Below are 22,874 nucleotides of genomic sequence, written 5' to 3' on the forward strand. Positions count from 1 at the left end.
GAGAGAGGAAGAGTCACAGATGGATGGTAAGGAAAGTTAGATCAGGAGATATAGGAAAGAGAACAGAGGAGAAGGGGGGGGAGATGGCGGGCCCGTGGGAGATGATGTGTGGCGGGGAAACGCTGATGGGGCGAAACCAAAGACCCTGAGGCATGGATGAAGTCACTGTAGCGAGCCCATATTGTTTTCATTAGCTGTTTTTTTGCCTGGTGATAAGAGGGTGTCAAGCAGATGCTGGTGCTTCACTAAACGCTGTGTGCTGCTGCGCGCTCAACCTAGAAACCTCATCAAATATCCCAAACGAGGCTCCACGTTATTAACAAACACACCATTTCCTCTTCTCTTCTCTTCTCTTCTCTTCTCTTCTCTTCTCTTCTCTTCTCTTCTCTTCTCTTCTCTTCTCTTCTCTTCTCTTCTCTTCTCTTCTCTTTTCTTTTCTTTTCTTTTCTTCTCTTCTCTTGTCTTGTCTTGTCTTGTCTTGTCTTGTCTTGTCTTGTCTTCAATTCAATTCAATTCAATTCAATTCAATTCAATTCAATTCAATTCAATTCTCACTTACTCTGTACATATATCACTCTTTGTATCTCACTATGGTCTGTGCCTTCACGCTCTCTCTCCCTTAGTACATGAACGGTAAATACCATGTGCTGTGCTCTCAACCTAGAAACCTCATTTATATATATCCCCAATATCGTCAAAGAAAAATAAAGTCTGCAAAGTTTTACGTTTTGAAAGTGTCAACCAATCCTTCAGCCACTATCATGTGCCCTGAGCAGTGCACCAGAGTTAGGAAGTTTTGGGATCCCTAAAGTGGCTCTACATGGACACCCCATCCTCAACCTTTTCTCTCTGTTGTGTCTTTCTAACCACAGGTCACGGCCACCGATAAGGACCAGGGTGCGTTTGGTGCGGTGACGTATTCCCTGGGAGGCGGGGTGGGCAGCACGGTGCCCAGCCAGTTCACCATCAGCAAGGAGTCGGGGCAGATCTGCACCAGCGAGAGCCTGGACCGCGACGAGGGAGCCGACAGCTACGACCTGACGGTCACCGCAGTGGACGGGGTGAGACTCGTGTTGCCAACTGTCCCAGTTTTCCCTGAGTCTCAGTTTTTAACTCCTTAACACAAAGCCTCTGTTTTAACCTTATTGTCACCAAAATGGTAATGACCAAGTCTTAATCGGTTACCTACGACTCCTTGCATTGTCATAGCCATGTTGTTGTGCTGTAGATGAGTGTTTTCAGCAAGTAAGAAGTAAGTAAGAGTCTACTGGTCTGTTCTGGGGAAAAAACGTTTTGCCATTGCTTATGCAAAATGATCGAAATGCCAAGGTTTTTTGTCAGACAGAGGTTGCAACCCATGTGAGGCAGCAGCCCTAATCAGGCTCGCCAACAGGTGATGACAATTGAGCCAGTTGTCTCTGTCCCAAGGACAGGAGCGACCCAGAATTGGGCCCTTATTATGTTGTACTGTATGTACATTATTGAAGGGCCATTTCAGATGGGTTTGTCCTGGGCCCAGTCAAGCCTGTTAGTAGCATTGGCCCCAACACAAACTTACTCTACATACTCTACTAGGAGAGGTAAAGAAATGTGAAAAGTCTTTAGTCCTGTGGCACCTAAAGCTGAAATACAGCAAATGAACCAACAGGTTTCTCAAAACCCTAACCTTAACATTTGACCAAGTAGCGGTTTGTTGCTAAGCTGAACAGGCAGGCCACATCGGCAGGACATGGGATGAAAGGCAGTGTTTTTGTTTTCCATTATGCAAGATAACACCGATTTATGGCCGAATGTTTTTTTTGTTCTCATCTTTTTTTGTTCCATGGCCCAAAAGTACGGTGCCGTTTTTAAGAGCCAGCTGTTTTTCCATTGGAGGACATGCAGAAAGAGATCATGATGACCTTTGCTGGGGTTATTGCTATAGATTGCAGCATGCACATGCATCATTGAAGCACAAGAGTGCACTCAGGCACAGGCAGACACACACGTGCATGCACACACACACCCGCAGTCACGCACGCAGTCACGCATGCACACGTGTGCGCGCGCACACACACACACACACACACACAGAGGCACGCACAAACACACACATAATCGCCTATCCGTCATCCAAGGACATTGATGCACTGTGGAGTGGTCACTGTTTTACTGCCTGTGCCAATGCTCCAAGGTACTTCTAATGAAAAGGCAATGAAACAAATTGTCCCAAGGGTGCCCTGATCACCAGATACGCGCACACACACACACACACACACACACACACACACACACACACACACACACACACACACACACGCACACACACACACACACACACACACACACACACACACACACACACACACACACCTCTCTCTATCTCTCGCTCTCTCTTGCTCTCTCTCTCACTCTCTCACTCTCTCGCTCCCTCTTTCTCTCTGTCTCTCTGTCTCTCTATCTCTCTCTCTCTCTCTCTCTCTCTCTCTCTCTCTCTCTCTCTCTCTCTCTCTCTCTCTCTCGATCACACACACACACACACACACACACACACACACACACACACACACACACACACACACACACACACACACACACACACACACACACACACACACACACAGACACACACACTTTGCTATGGAAGCAGCAGCTGCTGGTTGTTCCCGTTCTGTTCCATCTGGGTTATTAATGGTGTCATAAAGCTGTGTTTGCAAAATGTTGTCTAAACCAAACAAACCATTCAGTCCCCTAATGGATATTTATGACTCCTTCTCATGAATATCCATGATTTACATACATTTGGCACAAATGAAGGTGTTCCGGATTCGATTTGTGGCTTTTGTCAAGCTAGGAAAGAGTCACAGAGTTCAACTTCTCCAAGTCAAATGTAGGGCAACCTTCCTTAGCTGTATCGCTTTTTTCGCTGCACATGCAAGTTGTAAGTCATGCAATTGAGTAGGTAATGTACAAGGAGAGTTATGTATAGATACTGTGGATATTTTTAGATGTATGCTAAACACAGTAACAGTGGAAGGTGCTCTAATGAACAGAAACGGTTTAGGCACTGTACAGATACCTTTATAGTGTGCAATCCAAAGACAGAACAAGAAACTGTTTACTGTATGTAAAATGTAATGCAATGTAATGTACAAATGTAATATAATGGAAAATTCAGTGCAACCTGTATTTATGACAAGAGTTTAAGTCCATATGTGTATTATGGGTAGAAAATCTTTTAAGGTGCACACTCATGTTACTAAATAGCATGGGAAAGTCAGTGCAAAGTGCTATTTGTATTATTGACAAGGGTGCTGTGAGTTAACATTTTCATGTTAGGGTGGTGGTAACTTTATAATATGTAATAATAATTCATTGTATTTAGGCCTACGTACATACTTTCAGATGTATAGACCTATTCTACTTCGTAATTATGCCAGAATGTGCATGTAAACTTCAATTCTGTATGTTTTCACCAGGGTGGTGTGAGCTCCGATGTCCATGTGAGAGTGGTGGTGGAGGACATCAATGACAACAGGCCCACCTTCTACCCTCTCAACTACGCCGTCAGCCTGAGTACCCAGAGTGCACCGGGAACCTCTGTCGTCAAGGTGACGGCCAGCGACCCCGACGCCGGAGAGAACGGGAGGGTGACCTACCGCACCGTGCCAGGAGGAGGCTCTGGATTCTTCACTCTCAACAAAGACACAGGTCTGTGTGTGTGTGTGTGTGTGTGTGTGTGTGTGTGTGTGTGTGTGTGTGTGTGTGTGTGTGTGTGTGTGTGTGTGTGTGTGTGTGTGTGTGTGTGTGTGTGTGTGTGTGTGTGAGAGAGAGAGAGAGAGCGAAAGAGAGAGAGAGAGAGAGAGAGAGAGAGAGAGAGAGAGAGAGAAAGAGAGCGAGAGAGAGAAGACAGAGAGAGAGAGAAGACAGAGATAGAGATAGAGATAGAGATACAGAGAATGTGAATGTGTTTGAGAGAGTGAGCAAGTGACTCATCATCAACATTTTCCCTCTTGGATTTTTCCTCCAGGTGTGATCTCGCTGTCCCGCTCCCTTCACGGCAAGGCCAACTCCGTCCTGTCCATGGTCATCTCAGCCAAGGACGGCGGGGGCCTCACCTCCCCACTCAACGCCCGCGTCAACATCAGCGTGGTGGAGGGCTCGGTGGCGCCCCCTGTGTTCGAGCAGGCGCAGTACTTCTTCACCGTGTCGGAGGACGTGCTGAGAGGGACGGAGGTCGGCATGGTCAGAGCCAGCAGTAGGCATGGTGAGTGCCTTTAGCAGCTAGCTGTTCACATTTACCTTGTCACTGTCCGTTACAACGCATTCTATTAAGAAAAACGGGCACAGCCCTTGGGAAAAAGCAAAGAGAACATGCAATCAATGGGGGATCTAAAATATCAACTCTAAAATAAAAATCAAAGCCTCGAGTTGAGTTAAGCCTTGAGCTCAGTTAGTAGCTTACAAACTTAAGGCAGCACGGCAACTTGTCTAACATTTAACTGGCTTGCAATTTTTTACAGTTTTACTGCTGTACCGAGTTGGTTTAAGCTTTTTCATACATCTGTATTTTCCCCATCTGTTGCATTGGAATGCATTTACAGTGGATGTCAGGAGAACTGACTCGGTTTGACTGATTACTGATTTTCAACAGAATGCTGCTGTGCCGCAAACAGCTGCCTTAGGAAACTTAGGTGAACCTGAGGCTGAGATATTCTGTCATTCAGTAGTGCACTCTGTACAACAAAAGAACAACTCAAACCAAAAACTGTTTAGTGTATAAGTGGGGAAGCAGGGAAACAGACAAGGGGGGACACAGGGGTCAGTTGCCCCAGGCCCAGGGAGAGAGGGCCCCCAGAATTGGGTTTTCATTACATTGTAATGGGGGGCCTTTTTGGATGGCTTTGCCCTGGGCCCAGAAAAAGCTGTCAGCGGCCCTGGTGAACAGTAACAGTATTGATGCCGCCATACTTGAGATATATTTTACTGACGGCAGATGTCCATATGCATATTCCTAAGTCATCCATCATATGTTTCCATGATGCACAGTCCAACAATGTGACTTAATCCAGAAACTCAGATGTATACATTACTGTCAATCAAAGATGCTGATATGCATGGCTCAGTGTCTTGATGAAGTATGTTCCCACCATCCACTTGTACAAACAGCAGACCAGCTGTACTTTATACTGTATCGGGGCAGTTCACGCCCGTGTAAAATTCCTTATCCTGACTCTGTTGATACAGTCATTTTTTGAAAAACATTAATGGTGCTGATTTGTTGAAAAATGAAGGACTAAAAATGGATTTTGGAATCGGAATGACCTTACAAGGTTGTGAACTGAGTTGCCCTGCTTTGTTGTTCTCTCCTCTCCTTGACCTCTGCTCTCTTCTGATCTCCTCTCCTTTCCTCTCCTCTCCTTTCCTCTCCTCTCCTCTCCTCTCCTCTCCTCTCCTCTCCTCTCCTCTCCTCTCCTCTCCTCTGTGCTTCTCATTTTCTCTTCTCTTCTCTTCTCTTCTCTTCTCTTCTCTTCTCTTCTCTTCTCTTCTCTTCTCTTCTCTTCTCTTCTCTTCTCTTCTCTTCTCTTCTCTTCTCTACTCTTCTCTTCTCCTTTACAGGTGTTTCCAAAGACATCCTCTACACCATATCATCTGGTGACCCCGAAGGTTACTTCACAGTGGACCCTGAAACAGGTTAGATACAATCAGATTACTTTTATTTGGAATCCTGCATTATTAATTTGACAAAAACACTTCTACTACTGTTTGACATTACACAGTCTTCAGTAATACAACACAACTTGGACATTGCTATACAAGAACTGTAACAACAAAGAGAGGCTGTCTCTTAATGTATTCTGCTTTCTGGTACATCAGGTGCTCTGAGGACCAGTCTCCCGCTGGACCACGAGGCCTGCTCCTCCCTCAATCTGGAGATCCAGGCCCGTACCGGCACTCCACCCGCCTTCGGCCACACGCGGGTCCGCATCACCATCGCCGACGTCAACGATAACGCGCCCACCTTCCTGCCCTCCTCTTCCGAGTCCCTTCTCCTGCCAGAGGCCACCAAGATGGGCACCGTGGTGTACCGCGTCCAGGTATGTGTTGTTTTGTGGGGTGTTTTGAGCCAAGTAGACTAGATGAACCCGCCAGACAGAGCATCTTTTTTTGCCTGGTGTTTTTGTCTAGTGCCACCGATAATATGTTTAATAGTATGTACTTAATGTTACACTATGAGATGTGAATACATTATCTGATAGCGCCATCCTGAATTAACTGAATTTGACGTCTGTCTATCAGGCGGAGGACCGTGACTCTGGCCCCAACGGCCAGCTGAGTTTCGACCTTGCATCAGCAGGCAGCGGCAGTAACCAACGCACGTTCGGTGTGGACCGCGGCAGCGGTGACGTGCGGCTCATCGGCAGCCTGGCGTACGAGAGCGTGCCGCGCTACGACCTCCAGGTGGTGGCCAAGGACAGCGGCGCGCCCCAGCTCAGCTCCACCTTCACCCTCGTGGTGCACATCCAGGCCGAGAACGACCAGGGCCCCGCCTTCGACACGCTCACCTACCGCGTGGAGCTCAAGGAGGGCACGGCCCTCAACACTCGCTTCCTCCAGGTCCGCGCCCGACACCGCGATGGAAACGGAAATGGAAACGGTAACGGCAATGGACACGGTAACGGCAACGGAATGTCATCCTCGTTGTCTTACCACCTGCGCCCCGATGGCGACGCCGCCGGCTTCGGCATCTTGCCCGACAGCGGTTGGCTCTTCGTCAAGAGTGCGCTGGATCGGGAGGCCAAGGACATCTACCTGCTCACCGTGCTGGCCACCTCGGGCAGTGGGCACCTGAAGAAAACTGGCAGCGCCACCGTGAGGGTGTCGGTCACTGATGAGAACGACAACTCGCCCCGGTTCTCCCAGGAGAGGGTTTTCCTGGCCGTGCGGGAGAACCTTCCGGAAGGAACAGGGTTCGGGAGAGTAGTAGCCACCGACCAGGATGCTGGTCTCAACAGCCGACTGACCTACCGCCTCCTACACAGTGACAGGCACTTCCAGATCAACTCACAGACAGGTAAAAAAAGGCACTGTAAGATTAGTAAGTAAGTCTGTAGTAATACATTATGAATGTCATTGCCATGGAATTAACTACAAATATAGAATACACCTTAAGACGTATCTACCTACGTGTAGCTAAGGGGAGGACAGTTGCCCCACCTGGATTCAATCCCGGCACTTTGGGACACCTAACCTGACCACTATATAAAAGTGCCAGGCATCCCAATCAGAACACACCCACAACCCTTCTGATGGTCCCTTCATCACCCCTAGCAAGCACTTGATTTCTAATTGAAGCACACTTTTTTCAATGGGGAAAATCATACGAATCGCTTATGCAACACACCAGTCTATTGATGAGAGGATGCAGAGTAGTCATGGTCTGCCGTGATGAAGGTCTGGCTCGGAATGCAGGTCCTGGCAAGGAAAGCCAGGTTCCTACCACATCTCTTGGACTCCAAACCATGTGTGATTAGAGGCTCCAATTTGTAACAGAAATTTCCAAGAAACTCCCCCTTTTTATTATAAAAATGTCACAGTCTGGTTCTTTTTGTTTCATTTCAACTCAAATGAGCTACTTGCCTGCTTTTGTTCTATCATTACCCTCTGCTTTCTTCTTCTTTTTTTATAATCCTTCTGTTCCCTCTCTCTATTCATCTCTGTCTTGATTCCATCTCTGCCTGCAGGGGAGATAAGCACGCGCACAGAGCTGGATCGCGAGCACCAGTCCAGCTACCAGGTGGTGGTGGTGGTGCAGGACGGTGGCACCCCACCGCGCAGTGCTACCGGTACAGCCCACATCACAGTGCTGGATGACAATGACAACACCCCAGCCTTCACTCACACCCAACCCGGCCAAGAGTCTCTGATTCAGGTAGGATCATCAATCAGTGGCTCACCATTTTTCTCCCGTTCAGGATTACACTAATCAAAGGCATCACTGGCTAACAACGACACTTTTGAGAAATGCAAACCAACCCCTCTGACTGACCTTCTCTGTAGCTGTGAAACTAACTGTGGATACTTTGAAATGTGTCCCAGGTTACGGAAGGGGTTCCACCTGGCACTCTACTCGGAACCATTCAAGCCAAAGATCCGGATGAGGGAGAGAACAGCACCATATTCTACTCCCTCTCAGGTTGGCCAGCATGAACAAGCTTGGTTCAATTTTACTGACACACCATCAGTCATTTATTATTTTCTTATATATTGGATACTGGTAATGCCTGTTGTTTTATTCCACGTTGTGCTTCTGTCTATTTCTGCCATGTTTGATTTTCTTTTTGTGTTCAGGTGCGAGAGCAGAGCGTTTTTCACTGAATCCAAACACGGGCGAGCTGCGCTCAGCGTCACCTCTGAGGCGAGTGGAGAAAGCGGAGTACACCCTCACGGTGTCGGCCTCTGACCGAGGGTCACCTCCTCAGAGCTCAAGCAGCGTGTTGCGCATAGAGGTGAATAAAACCATAGATGCACATGCACATCGCATACCTTCCCACACATTAATTTACTTTCATTAGACTAAGCTGACACTTTTGTCCAGAGAAACTTCAGGTATTGGTTACAGTCCCTGGAGCAATATGGGGTTGGATGCCTTGCTCAAGTGTACCTCAGCCATAGCTGAAGGTGTAGAGACAGTCTTCTGTCTGGTAAGAGTGGTTACAAGATTTGTACCTGCAGCTTTCTGATCTAATGACGACCTCCCTAACTATTAGGCTATGGCTGCCCGTTCACAGCATCTCTCACAAACATGGTACTTTTTCATACTCTGTTCTGACGTATGTCCCTTAGTTGCACTTTCAAATCTCTGATGCCTTTTAACTTTGAGCCTCACGATAATGCACTCACAACCTCACAACATGTGGTTGGTGAAATATTGCTGCATTTTGATATTTCTGTACAGTGTTGTGTGCTGCAGCAGTAACTGTAGAGGGACGGCGATATACAACACCACGAGCTGACTCAGCCTGTCAAAAATACACTTTGAGAAGTTTCTGTTTTTCCAGGGAGGTTAAGAAGGATGGAGAGAGAGATAGGAGATAGAGAGAGAGAGAGAGAGAGAGAGAGAGAGAGAGAGAGAGAGAGATAGAGAGAGAGAGAGAGAACCAAATGACTGTAACTGTAGAATGCCACATAGACCTGATGTGCTTTCCATCCATGTAGGCTACTCATAATACGCCCTCCTCCACCCAACCTCTCGTACTTTTATTTTTTGCTGAGGTGCATGTTCAAAAGAAGGAACAGGATGCTAATTGTAGACAGAACAGATGCCTCCGATTTCCCCAGCTAGCCACGCCGTGCGCTTGTGTGACTCCCAGATTAGCGGAGGGAGAAAAGCACCTTGGGATCAAACGCTCCCAGATGGCCCTCGTGATGAGGCCCAGCTGCGGCTCCCTTCTCTCTGATCATGCAGACAAGGGACGCAAAACACACACTCCTCCGCACCCTATGCCACGCCACCGCCCCTCCCCTTCCCTCCTATTCTCCGGCAGCACGGTAGCTACTAGCGCACCCTGCGCTGTGCACGCTCAGTTCCATGCAAAACGTTAACGTAAACGCTAACATTTTATTTTGATAACACCAAGAGTGCACTTTGCTTTGGCCAATGTCATATCTCCAGTATATCTTGATAATGTTGATGTTGTTTTTAGATCTCAGTGTGTGAATATTGTGAAATGTGAGGAGGGAAGTATCTCTAAATCCTTTGATGTAACACTAGCGTTTTATGATCATAACACTAAGAGGGTACTTTGCGTTGTCCCTTTTTATTCGTTCCATTTAGGAACAAATCTCGATGATGTTGATGTTTTTACTGTAGATGTGTGAAGATTCTGAAATGTGAGGTTAGACCTCTCTCTGTATCTGTTGGTGTTCATTTGATGTTTTATGATCATACAACCAATAGTGTACTTCACTTTGTAACCTTTTTTCCAGATAAAGGACCATATCTTGGTGTTGTTTATCTTTTTACTGTAGATATCTTCCTGATTATCTTTTTTACTATATGTGTGAAGTTTGTGAAAAGTGAGGAGTGACTTCTCTTTACATCCTTTTCAGTTACACTCCATATCCCTCAGTGTGCTAATTTACGGGTTAATTAATGCAGACCAGAAAGGAGAGGAGTGCTCTGCTAGTCCGCTCGACGCAGGTCTTTAGGGGCCGAGTCATGGGAAGAAGTGTCCAGGAAATGACCTCATGCCTCTTTCATGTCTGACAGATTAATTGCGGCTAAATTGGTTCAGGTTAAACAGCCCATGTACAGTGTGTTGTGCTTGGAGTGGTGTTGGACTTATCTGAAAGCCCATAGCCCATATCTCAGGCAAGCCAGCGAGAACACAACACAAGAAATCAAGTCAAGTCAATGTGCAACTATTCAGCTATTTTTCAGTTGTTTTTTTCCTCGCAAGTGCCAGATTGCTTCACACGACTGTGCTTGACTTGTTTTACAGCATGTTTTGAGTTGAAGCCCTCAAAATATCATCTGATCATTATTATCAAGTTTACCATTTCCTTTGCCCTAAGTGTTGACATGTTCGTAAAGCAGACTTTATTTTTGCTTTTGCGATTTACTGATGTTTTATTTGTTTGCCTCATTGTCAATTGTAAGGAGTGGATTGAGTTGAATACATTTCGAGTGCATTTGTTTCCCATCTGCTTTCGGATACCAAAGTCTGTTATTAGCAAGCTTTCTATGGTGATGAAAGAAGCCTGCCTCCATAATGGGAGCTACGCTATTTCAATAATTGTTTAACATTCCTCATTTGTTCAAAGACTCGCCATTTATAATCCTTAACGCCGTGTTCATCTCTCAACAGATTCAAAGCACGGCTCGGATTTCCCAAAACCCCAACACTCTCAACATGGCAATAAACTCGGTTGAGGGCGCCAAGCCGGGCTCCGTCATTGGCTCCGTGAGATCTCACGACCACCGGGACGTGGTGCTGGACGGACAGGTGACTTACCTGGTGGTGGGCGGCACCGACAGGGACGGCACGTTCATGGTGGACCGCGTCACGGGGGACGTGTACCTGGTCCGCGAGCTGGACTACGAGAAAGGCTCGCACTACACCCTCCAGATCCAGGTGGACGACTTCTCCAAGGCCTACCCCAGCACGCACATGGTGCACCTCGACATCCACGTGCAGGACAGCAACGATCATGCGCCGCACTTCCCCGAAGACCCCGTCACCATCGTCATCCCCGAGAACACCCCGGCCGGCTCCTCCATCTACACCTTCCAGGCCACGGACCGTGACGGCAGCGGGCCCAACAGCGAGGTGCGCTACTCCATCCAGCAGCGCTGGCCGGACGACGCAGAGCTCCTGACCCTCGACCCCAGCACCGGGGTGCTCACCCTGGGCCAGGAGTTGGACCACGAGGCCACCTCCTCCCTCTTCCTGGTGGTCCGAGCCACCGACTCCTGCCTGGACCCGAGCCAGCAGCTGTGGGGGTCGGTGACGGCCCGCATCTACGTGACGGATGAGAATGACAACGCGCCCGTCTTCAGCTCGCCCACCGCCGTGAGCGTCATGGAGGACCAGCCGGTGGGGTTTGTGGTGCTGTACGTCATGGCGCGCGACGCGGACCAGGGGGAAAACGGCCGCGTGTCCTACCGGATACAGACAGGCAACACTGGCGGCAGGTTTAGCCTCAATCCCAACACTGGTAAGCCCTGGTCCCTTTCAGAAGCCAACGTGTGCAGAGTTAGCTCCAGTTTCCTCTCAAACTCCCTTCAAATTCCCATCTGTTTGGCATGCTTTATTATTTTTCACCACTCCAGGTCGATTTGCTTTGCATGAAAGAGTAATTTTCATGAAAGATTTATGTTCACGGGAGTGCAGATTTTATTTGATTTGGATATGCGAAGCTCAACCCCCCACCCCCACCCCCCTTTTCTTTGATGAATAACATCCATTAGTGTAAAATTTTTCCCCCACCATCAAAGAGGGGTAATGTGGACCTACTTAATGCACAGCCTGAATCGGAGCAAAACGCCAAAGACTCTTAATCCATTTGCCAGCTGAGGAAAACCTTTTTATTGCATTAATGTCTAATGGTTCATAAATTAATGCGCTTTTGATTTTCAACGTCTGCTTTAAATTATGTTTGTCTGTGTGTGTGTGTTTGTGTGAGCTATGAATCGGTAGACGTTACATCCCGTGTTTAGATATTGTACATAGAGCAGCGTGGTTTACTGCATAATGGACTGATACTGACCAGACACCGGGGAGTATGTTTGAGAGTTTTTGCAAGTGTTGTAGGTTGAGGTCTGGCAGTGAGCATCTTTTGGCCATTAAAGTACAGGAGCATAGACTCCGGTCACTCCATCTCTCTCTCTCTCTCTCTCTCTCTCTCTCTCTCTCTCTGTCTCTCACTGTCTCTGTCTTTAACTCTCTCTCCATCTATCTCACTACATCTCTGTCTGTCTCTCTCTCCCTCCCTCCACTCCCTCCCCTCTCTCTCTCTCTCTCTCTCTCTCTCTCTCTCTCTCTCTCTCTCTCTCTCTCTCTCTCTCTCTCTCTCTCTCTCTCTCTCTCTCTCTCTCTCTCTCTCTCTCTCTCTCTCTCACGGTGGGGAGCGGAAGCTGGCCCACGCAGCAACGTGAAGTGTTTAATGCTGAAGTGTGTCGGGTGAAATATAAACAACATTGAAGGCACATGCAGTATACAAACGTCTCCCTGGAGCGAACAGCTCTGGATCATGACATTGGTGCTTCTGTTTAAACTCTCGTGAACCTCTCTCTCTCTCTCTCACCTCAGATCAACCTTTTAACAACAGATAAGCTACAAAAACTGTGTTTTTAATACCGGGAGAGAGCGTTTAGTAGGGAGTCGTTGCTAGGGCACAGTGCTTAACATTTACTATTTCTGGCCACATATTTTTATGGTTAAGATAAATGTTCTTTGCAAAATATCATTGTGAGGCCTGAGACTGTTTGCATAGTAATGGTTTGTGTGGTGCAGCCAGTGGCCTGATGTATTTGTGATAGGCCAGTTGTGTTTATACCAGGCTCTACTGCACTGAATGTTTCTTGGTAAGCCAAAAAATGACTGTGTTTACTGCCACTCTCTCAAAGTGAGTGAAATAAGGAAAAAAGTTTGAGCCAGGGTAGTTTTTAAAGGCCCCCAAAGCAGCTCCCGCAGCTCTCACAGGTAGTGTAAACATCTGTGTGTGTGTGTGTGTGTGTGTGTGTGTGTGTGTGTGTGTGTGTGTGTGTGTGTGTGTGTGTGTGTGTGTGTGTGTGTGTGTGTGTGTGTGTGTGTGTGTGTGTGTGTGTGTGTGTGTGTGTGTGTGTGTGTGTGTGTCTGTGTGTGTGTGTGTGCTTGTATACATATTAATATGCAGTGTTGTCTACCTGCCAAAGCGCATTTTGTGGATACTCATTATTCTCGCTGAACAACTCACAGCTTCAGTTTGTTTACACCCTCCCGCAGATGTGGGGGAGCTTTTTTAAGCTGTTTTCAGTGCATGCATTAACCTTTATTGCTTGGCATGTACAAATATACCACTCCAGAAAACACTGAGTTACGATCATTCCTTAAGTATTTTTTCCTCACTCCCCTTACTCTCCTTCTCCTTAATTCTTCTTCTATCTTCTCTTCCTCTGCCAGGTTCTCTTTCCATCCTCAAGGCCCTGGATCGAGAAGAGCAGGAGACCTTCAACCTGACCATCGTGGCGGAGGATCACGGGACCCCTCAGCACTCCACCACACAGGTGCTGTCGGTGCGTGTGATCGACGTGAACGACGAGGCTCCGATGTTCGAGAAGAGCCGCTTCGAGGCCCAGGTCATGGAGAACCAGGAGCCGGGAAGCGTCGTGCTGACGGTGTCGGCCACGGACCGAGACCAAGGTGAACTGGACAGGGCTATTCAATTAGAAGTTATTTTGGGTCACTTTCTGAAGCCATGAACATAGCCTCTTAGTGCAGATGGGGTCGCCGGCAGGCCTATTCACTGTTGGCTAATTAAATACTCAACTACATCATAATAACAACATTGCTATGACATTACCGGGAGCCTTAAGTAACAGATTAAGATATAGTCATTACATTTTTGGTGATAGTAAGGTTATAACATAGGCTCTGCACTAAGGGGTTAAGGTGGGCCGCACATGTTAAGCGTTCACTAACAGGGGGTAATAGCACTTGTCAACCAGTAAAAGCTTTAATCTTAACACTGAATATTCAATGTAGCCTACAAGGCAAGCCAGAAGTTGACAATACAAGAAAGTCATTTGTTGTCCTGCAATATGAAAACTGCTGTGGAGGGGGAGGGGGGTGCTATCATAAGTTGTGCAATGCAATTAGTGCATTGTTCTTTATTGCAATATCTTGGGCACAATATATTGCTGTATTGCATTAAGTTCAATTAAATTAACGTCATTGTCATCTGACCCCACACATTATAAAACAGAAACTATCTGTCCTCTTAAGTGAATGTAGATATTAAGATAGTTAATACCAGGAATTAAAGGGAGCAAGAGGACAGTACAGAGGACTTTTGCAATTGCATAGGGTACATGGCTGCAACCAATCTTGAAATCATGCATTGACTAATTGATTAGTGACAGCATCGAGAAATGATATGGAACATAAAACGTTATGTGTATAGGTTACTGAGTGACCGAGTGTCCCAGGGAGAGAGGGGGCCCAAAATTGAGTTTTCATTTCATTTTATACAGTATATTGAACGGGGGCACTTTTAAGTGACTTTTTCCCCGGGCCTGGCCCTGCGTATGTGTTCCTGTGATGTGAAACCTGTGGCTGCAAAAACAATACAAGTGATGCAATATCGCGAGTTCTGCGTCAAAACTATTTTAACCTTTGCTTGAGTAAGCAAGAACAAGACGCAAGCAGCATGGTGTGTGGACGTAGTTTAAGGCTGTGAGACCTCCTGCGGCGAATGACAAAATTTGTCCTGCGTTCAGTCATGCAGCACAGCTGAGGCTATCCAGATTAGGCCACGGTTTACGCTAGTCACACAATCTGTGTTGCATTGTTTAGAAAGCCCTAATGTTATGCGTTTTTTCGCCACCACTGTGGGCAGACGACTGGCCAGGCTGTGTTTTGCTTTTAATCAAACACTGGGAGGGTGGGGAGGAGGGGGGAGGGAGGAGGAGAGGGGTGTAGGCTGCATTCTGACATTGTGAGTCAGGCGAACATGAAGCAGGGCGATTATAAACTCCCCGTCCAGGAACTATTAGTGAAGTAAGGGGAGGTGTCGGTGCCAAGGCCCCTCTCACTTTGCACGCAATCGGGCAAAGGAGTGCCAAGGACAGAGGAGGGGCTGAGAGAGAGAGAGAGAGAGAGAGAGAGAGAGAGAGAGAGAGAGAGAGAGGGGGAGAGAATGACAAAGGCAAAGAGAAAGTGCAAGTGTCAAATGCTTTCTCAGCATACTGAGTGGCTCTTGATGAAGCACATGAAACACATGGTGTATTTCTGTCTTCAAGGGAAAAATAAATCAGGACAATACGTTATATTGACCTACATATTTCAATTTGGATTGAATAGTGGAAACTAGTAGCCGTATACTGTACGTATAACCTACAATTACAAACATATTGGCTGCCAATTTTTTTTCCATATAATTTCACAAGTAAACATGTAAACATCTAACTTGTAAAAAATATATACTGTATGTATATAATTTTATTGATGTAAATAATTGTTTATGCCAAGAGCACAAGCTGAACTGTAAATGCCTTTGAACTGTGCTCAAATGCAACAACTTGTTTTGTGAATGTTGTAAAATGCCCTTGTGCATTCGAACAAAGTTTTCATCAGAGCAAGCTGACCCTCACATCCAGTGACCATCATGTGGAAATCTTTGTCCTCCTCACAGGGTCAAATGGACATGTCACGTATGGGGGAGTGTCTGAGGAAGGCTTCGCTATAGACCCGACCACAGGGGTCATCACTGTCACCAAAGCTCTGGACAGAGAAGAGCAGGAGCACCACACTCTGACAGGTACAGGACACCAGCATCAAGTTAGCCTGATAAACCAGACTAAATGTGGATGTCTAATTTAGTCTGGCCTCGATGCATAATACATCCGAAGATTGTTGATGAGAACAACCTTCCCTCAAAACCCTGCCCGCTTTGATTCAAAACACATCTTTGCGTTGTAATTGGTTTGCCAGATTCATGGCATTCTGGCTTCATTGAATCATTATGCGAGGCCAGACCCACCCGTAGACAAAACCTTTTGCCGTCCAGCGGGTGGCGCTGGTTCACCAGGCTAGCATCAAGTCACACTTTACTGGACACTGGTGTCACACGTATGACATAACAGTGTCACGTCATGTCATGCAGTCATGCTAGTGGTATAAACATTCTGTCAATGTCATAAACATGTTATGATTGTTGTCATTATGTGACATTCGGTTATGGTGCAGACAACTCAAACAATGTCAACTTTTCATGACTATAAAACATTTATGACATTGACATTATGCTGATAACTCATCCATGACTGTGTCATGACACTGTTATGATACTATTATGACACTGTGTTGTCATGCACAAGACGCTGGTGTCAGGTTAAGTGTTACCCCAGCTTCTAAGGCCATGGTCAGACGCATGCATTCCTCCCAGACACATACATCCCATTCACTTTACACTGGGTCATGTCTCTTGCTGCTGCTCATGAGATGGTGTCATGTACGGTTTCTTGAAAGTGATGCCTCTGTCAAAAAGTTGAAAAACGTTCACATTTTTGACAGATCTATGGCTCTGCATGATCTTCTATGACAGCCCAGCCATCAGACACACACACACACACACACACACACACACACACACACACACACACACACACACACACACACACACACACACACACACACACACACACACACACACACACACACACACACACACACACACACACACACACACACACACACACACACACACCATCATACTTTGAAGCACACATGTCTGATCCCTCTGTTACAGCACACACAGTGGAACATGTAGTGTTAATTCAACACTATGCTGAGAATGGATGATTCCGTTTAATTCTGTTTGATTTTAGTGTCAAATTAAACTCAATTCAGAGTGTTGAATGAACTCCAAATCGATTGGAACCATACTGTATATATTCTCCAAATCCTGTTGAATTGACATTGCACTTTTAACCTTGTAGCACTACAGCACTTTCACAGCTGCTAGCCTTTTCCAGTTATCCATTTCCACACGCACACACAGACGCACATGCACACACGCGCACGCGCACACGCACGCGCACACGCACACGCACACACGCGCACGCGCACACGCACGCGCACACGCACACGCACACACCAACGCACATACGCCAACGCAAACACACACAGATCCCGCGGCTGACTCTTTTTATCTAATCATTCACATCTCTCTGCTGCAGTCTATGCCAAGGACGGTGGCATGCCGCCAAACTTTGCCAAAGCCACGGTGCACATCACGGTGCTGGACGAGAATGACAACGCGCCGGTGTTCGGCCGGACTCAGTACACCCTTGAGGTTCCGGAGAACCAGGTGCCCGTGGAGCTGTGCGTCCTGCGGGCCAAGGACCAGGATGCAGGGGACAGTGGGACAGTCACGTACCGGATCATAGGTACAGTATTTAAATATAATATACCGGTATTTCTCCTATTTAAGATCTTGGGATGTTTTTTGGGAATATCTACCTTACTGATAATTGTGGCCTTACTGTAAGCACTGTTCTGCATTTTGTAGGATCTATAACCATATAAGAGTCAATGTTGCTTTTACATCGACTTGCAATCTTACATCTACTTGACTACTTATATAAAAACTTGTCACTGCAGCATGGCTTCATTAGTATTCCATGATGGCTTTCAAACAGTACGATACATCTCACAGGGTACCAAGTACCCAGGCAGTATATCCCATGTTTATCCCCAAATCCCTTTGTGGATATTAACCTGCCTTTTTGAAACGGATAGCAGGCTTATTAGTGCCTCTTATCTGGCAACATAGTGCCTCAGGTGTGGTTGCTGTTCAGAGGTGAGATTCACGTGAGCAGGGCCGCTAACATCTTTGGCTGGGCCCAGGACAAAAGGATATAAAAAGGCCCTCTCTCTCAATGTCAATGCATACAATGTAAGGGCCCAATTCTGAATCCCACGTCTCCCTGGGCCCGCAGCAACTGACCTAGACCCCCTGCATGTGAGCACACATGGGAGTCTGACTTGCAAGCATGAGAAGACAATGTGATAATGTGATAACTAAAGCTCCGTGGGTTTTGGTTGGGAAAGCCAAAAATCTCTCTCTCTCTCTCTCTCTCTCTCTCTCTCTCTCTCTCTCTCTCTCTCTCTCTCTCTCTCTCTCTCTCTCTCTCTCTCTCTTGTGTTTTGTGTGAAGGTGGAAGGTGTCAGAAGGTTGTGTGTGTGGACATGTATGTGTGCGTGTGTGTGTGCGCTCGTGTGTGTAGGGATGACAGTCACAGCAGCTATTTGCAATCAGGTCACAGCAGCTATCTGCATTCATGTGTCAAGCTGTGACATCTTCAAAGAAAACACTTGCTAGAGGCGGCAGATCTCACATGGGCTTTCTCAGTTATCTCCCAGACATCACCTGCGATGGTGGCAAAGCACAGTTTTCAAAATAAAGATGAAACGCAGTGTATTTGATGTGTTGCTCAATGTGTACTCATTCTATGCACTGTTCCCAGACCTGCCATACTGTCTCAACAAGTACCACCTTGCCTCAGCTAGAAACATGAAACTCTTTATCTTCATCGTTAAAAGCCAATGCCAAAATCACTGGCTTTGCTCTCCCAACTTAGCCGTGACTTTATAAGACTTGGACAGGATGTTACAGGCCAGGCCAGACAGGCCAGGCCACTGAACTTCAGTTGAATATTAAGGCACGTATATCTTGCACATTCCCCTCACCCCTCACCCCACACCCCCCACATACGCATCTCTAGCCACTGAACCTTAGTTCAACATCAGCCGACAACAGACGACAGTGGGACAAAGGGGTCAGTTGTCACGGTCCCAGAGAATGGAGGGGCCCAGAATTGGGACCCCATTGCATTGTAGGTATTGCGGTAGGGACCTTTTCAGATGTTTTTGTCCTGAGCCCAGCAAAAGCTGTCAGCGGCACTGTCAATGCACGTGTATCTTCTTGACCCCCCCCCAACTCTGCAGCTGGTATATCAACACATGTATGTCTTCAGTCGCCTCACGCCTCTCTCTCTCTCTCTCTCCTTCTCTCTCTCTCTCTCTCTCTCTCTCTCTCTCTCTCTCTCTCTCTCCCCTTCTCTCTCTCTCTCTCTCTCTCTCTCTCTGTCCCGCTGTCCCCCTCTTTCCCTGCAGCTGGTGACCCCGACGGTGACTTCCAGCTGGACGGCGCGACCGGCGCGCTCTCCACATCTCGGGGCCTGGACCGCGAGGCCAAGGCCGAGTACACCCTGGAGGTAGCGGCGCAGGACGGCGGCTCTCCCCCGCTCAGCAGCGTGGCCCAGGTGCAAGTCTTCATCCTGGACGTCAACGACAACAGCCCCGCGTTCCAGAACCCCAGCTACACCGCCGACATTCCGGAAGACACGGCCGCTGGAACCCTGGTGCTGGAGGTCTCGGCGTCGGACGGCGACGACGGGAATAACGGGAGGATCATGTACTTCCTGAGTCAAGAGGCCGGCGGGGCGTTTGCCGTCGACGCGGACACGGGTCGCATCACCATCGCAGGGCCACTAGATCGAGAGCGGAGGAGCTCCTACACCTTCCAGGTCGGGGTTTCTCTCATCTCTCAATATGCTGAATATATTTAATTGACTGACTGAAGTTGTTGTCCGCCGTTACGTAGAGTAAATATGGCATGTGACCGTGAACGGCAAGTTTTGGATTAGATGTTAAGGTGGCCATCTTGACAGCAAACTCCTCCCATCTTCACTTGGTCCCCTGAAAAGATACCAATTTAATATTGTGAATGTAATCTCCAATGTTACTATACAAAAAATGATTTTCATATCATATATTTAGTCACGATCGTCAAATCTCTCTGGTCCTGATTGACCTCCCACCTTTTCCTTGACTAACAAGAAAATATTCTGCAATAAACTCCACAGGTGATTGCCATCGACTGCTCGCCGGCCTTGCCGCGCAACGCTACCGCCCAGGTGACCATCACCATCCAGGACGTGAACGACAATGCTCCGTTCTTCATCCAGGACCCGCTCATCATCACCGTGATTGGCAGCAACGTGGCCATGCACCAGGTGGTGGCAACCATGCGCGCTGAGGACAAGGACTTTGGTGCCAATGGCTCTGTCTACTACCGCTTCGCCAGCCCGGTGCGCGGCTTCGCCATCAACTCGCTGACGGGCGAGATCCGGGCCTCGGAGCCCCTGCAGGGGCTGACACAGACCCAGCGCACCCTGATCGTGGAGGCCATGGACCAGGGCAGTCCGTCACAGTCCTCCCTGGGGGTGGTGATCATCTACGTGAAGGAGCAGGATTACAGTGGTGTGCGCTTCTCCCGGGCGGCCAGGGACGTGAGCCTGCAGGAGAACGCAGTCAAAGGTCAGAGTCTGTTTCTTTATTATTTTTATTATTATTTTTAAGATCTTTTTTTTGCAAAAGACCCGGGCCAGAATCTAACCCGGGTCGGCGGCATAGCAGCCCAGTGCCCTACCGTTAGAGACACGGTAGGGCCGTTTCTTCTTTCTTAAATATATTTTTTTTGGGTCTTCATGACTTAATGGTGACAGGCCTGTCCAGATGGTGACAGGAAAGCATTGTGAAAGAGAGTTAGGGAAGGATCGGGAAACGACTCTGTGCCGGACTTGAACCCGAGTCGGTAGCTTGAACCCGACCAAGACAGTGCCCTAGTCCACGGAGCCAACGCATCCCCTGAATCTGTTTCTTTAGACCCATTCTTGTACGGTTTATCTGGTCTTATACTGTAGCATTCTTAAAACCAATTGCATGCAGCCTAGTTTAAATTTGATTGATTCACGTTTAGTAGCATGGCTGATTTGACATGATTGAAGATGACAAAGCATGCACTATGTTATCAGAGAAGTGCTTCGGTCTCCAAAAAGAGAATCTTGAAATAATTGATCCCCCTCTCTCTCTCTCTCTCTCTCTCTCTCTCTCTCTCTCTCTCTCTCTCTCTCTCTCTCTCTCTCTCTCTCTCTCTCTCTCTCTCTCTCTCTCTCTCTCTGCTATTTCTTTATAAATGAATAAGGGCCTTTGATCAGACACAAAGAAGAATGAGCTGTCCTCAGACTCACTGTTGTTTTTTCCCTCCTTAAACGACAAGAAAACATCCTTTGACATAAAAAAGATGTGCTTCTCATTCTCATGTGGCAGCTGTTTTGTTCTTATGTGAAGAGTGAAGAGTTTACGGTGTCCTCTCCTTCTCCTCTCTCCTTCTCCTCTCTCCATCTCCTCTCTCCTCCTCTCTCCATCTCCTCTCTTGTCTCATCTCTCCTTCACCTCTCTCCTTCTCCTCTCCCCTCCTCCTCTCTCCTTCTCCTCTCTCCTTCTCCTCTCTTCTCTCGTCTCCTCTCCTACAGGCACAGAGGTAGCTGTAGCCCAGGCCCAGTTCCCCGACGGCTCCCGGAGTGGAATCAGCTACAGCATCTTCAGCGGAAACAGACAACAGTCTTTCAGCATCAACTCAAACGACGGTGAGCTCAGCCCACACACACACAGAGACTCACTGACAGACACAGACATTGACAGAAACTTTATGAGGATCCTGGAGGCCTTGTCGACATGGCACTGACAAGAATCGTTTTCTTATCACGGGAGAGCGGCGTAAATAGTGCCATGTGCCGTTGTAGATATGATCTTCTTTATCCTGTATTTTTTGCCTTTTCACACTGTTGTTGCATAACTCCTCACAGATTTGTACTTCGTTGACCACATTACTTCTTCTTTTTCCACCGACAGGCAAGATCTGGGTTCAGAGCTCCAAAGGCTTGGACTTTGAGGACACCCCGAGACTCCGCCTAGTGGTGAAGGCTGAGACTGCGTCCTCCACCTCCTTCATGGCCCTGAACCTGATTCTGCAGGACGTCAATGACAACCTGCCGCGCTTCCAGCTGCAGAACTATGTGGCATACATGCGCGAGGCACAGGGCTATGACGCCCCCATCATTCAGGTTAGCACCAGCCCTCCCACTGTTACAATGAATGGCCATCACATTGTTTTAACCCTTTCATGCACAGCTTGTTACCAGAATGATGAGGAGCACATTGTAGCCTCAGTGCAGATGGGGTCGACGGAGGGCCTATTCACTATTTGCTGAAAATACTCAACTACATCATAACAACATTGCAATGACATTACCGAGAGCCTTAAGTAACAGATTAGTAACAGATAAGACATAGCCATTACAATTTTGGTGACAGTAAGGTTATAACATAGGTTATGCGCTAAGGGGTTAATCTGTTATGATCCACCCGTCATTCAGGTCAGCATTAGCCCTCCCGTTGGTGGTGTACAACTTCCAAATTATGTAACCTGTTTATGCAGAGCCTTTGTTTTGTGCTTGTTGTTACCAAAATAGTAATAACCAAGTTATAACCAAATGGTAATAACCAATTATGTAAGACTCTTGGTAAAATTACTACGATGTCCCTATCATTCAAGTCAGCAAATCTCCCACTGTTAAAACGGACAGTTTACAAATTGTTTAACCCTTTTCATGCAGGGCTTCTTACCATGAGAACCACATCTCAATCAATCTGTTGTTTCAGACTCTTAGTAATGTCAGCAATGTTGCTACAATGCCCCCATCATTTAGGCCCACCCTCAGCCCTCCAAATGCCAATATGGACACCGGCCTTCAAATTGCTTAACATACTTTCATGTCGAGC

The 22,874-nt window shown here is 47.3% G+C and overlaps 1 protein-coding gene across 1 annotated transcript in view; it reads left to right on the forward strand.

Annotated features, from left to right (window-relative positions):
• Positions 1 to 22,874, forward strand: part of LOC134452759 (protocadherin-16-like) — a 162,949-nt gene that overhangs the window by 130,517 nt on the left and 9,558 nt on the right. Inside the window, exons 3-19 of the mRNA XM_063203327.1 lie at positions 873 to 1,061; positions 3,459 to 3,690; positions 4,010 to 4,246; positions 5,599 to 5,673; positions 5,857 to 6,077; positions 6,280 to 7,054; positions 7,725 to 7,912; positions 8,080 to 8,176; positions 8,332 to 8,489; positions 10,851 to 11,700; positions 13,647 to 13,886; positions 15,877 to 16,002; positions 17,423 to 17,632; positions 19,362 to 19,774; positions 20,114 to 20,567; positions 21,566 to 21,679; positions 21,945 to 22,156. Of these exons, the coding sequence (XP_063059397.1) occupies positions 873 to 1,061; positions 3,459 to 3,690; positions 4,010 to 4,246; positions 5,599 to 5,673; positions 5,857 to 6,077; positions 6,280 to 7,054; positions 7,725 to 7,912; positions 8,080 to 8,176; positions 8,332 to 8,489; positions 10,851 to 11,700; positions 13,647 to 13,886; positions 15,877 to 16,002; positions 17,423 to 17,632; positions 19,362 to 19,774; positions 20,114 to 20,567; positions 21,566 to 21,679; positions 21,945 to 22,156 (4,791 nt within the window). The remainder of the gene's footprint in view (positions 1 to 872; positions 1,062 to 3,458; positions 3,691 to 4,009; positions 4,247 to 5,598; positions 5,674 to 5,856; positions 6,078 to 6,279; positions 7,055 to 7,724; positions 7,913 to 8,079; positions 8,177 to 8,331; positions 8,490 to 10,850; positions 11,701 to 13,646; positions 13,887 to 15,876; positions 16,003 to 17,422; positions 17,633 to 19,361; positions 19,775 to 20,113; positions 20,568 to 21,565; positions 21,680 to 21,944; positions 22,157 to 22,874) is intronic.

This window comes from Engraulis encrasicolus, chromosome 7 (assembly GCF_034702125.1).
Source record: "Engraulis encrasicolus isolate BLACKSEA-1 chromosome 7, IST_EnEncr_1.0, whole genome shotgun sequence".
NCBI classification, from domain to species: Eukaryota; Metazoa; Chordata; class Actinopteri; order Clupeiformes; family Engraulidae; genus Engraulis; species Engraulis encrasicolus.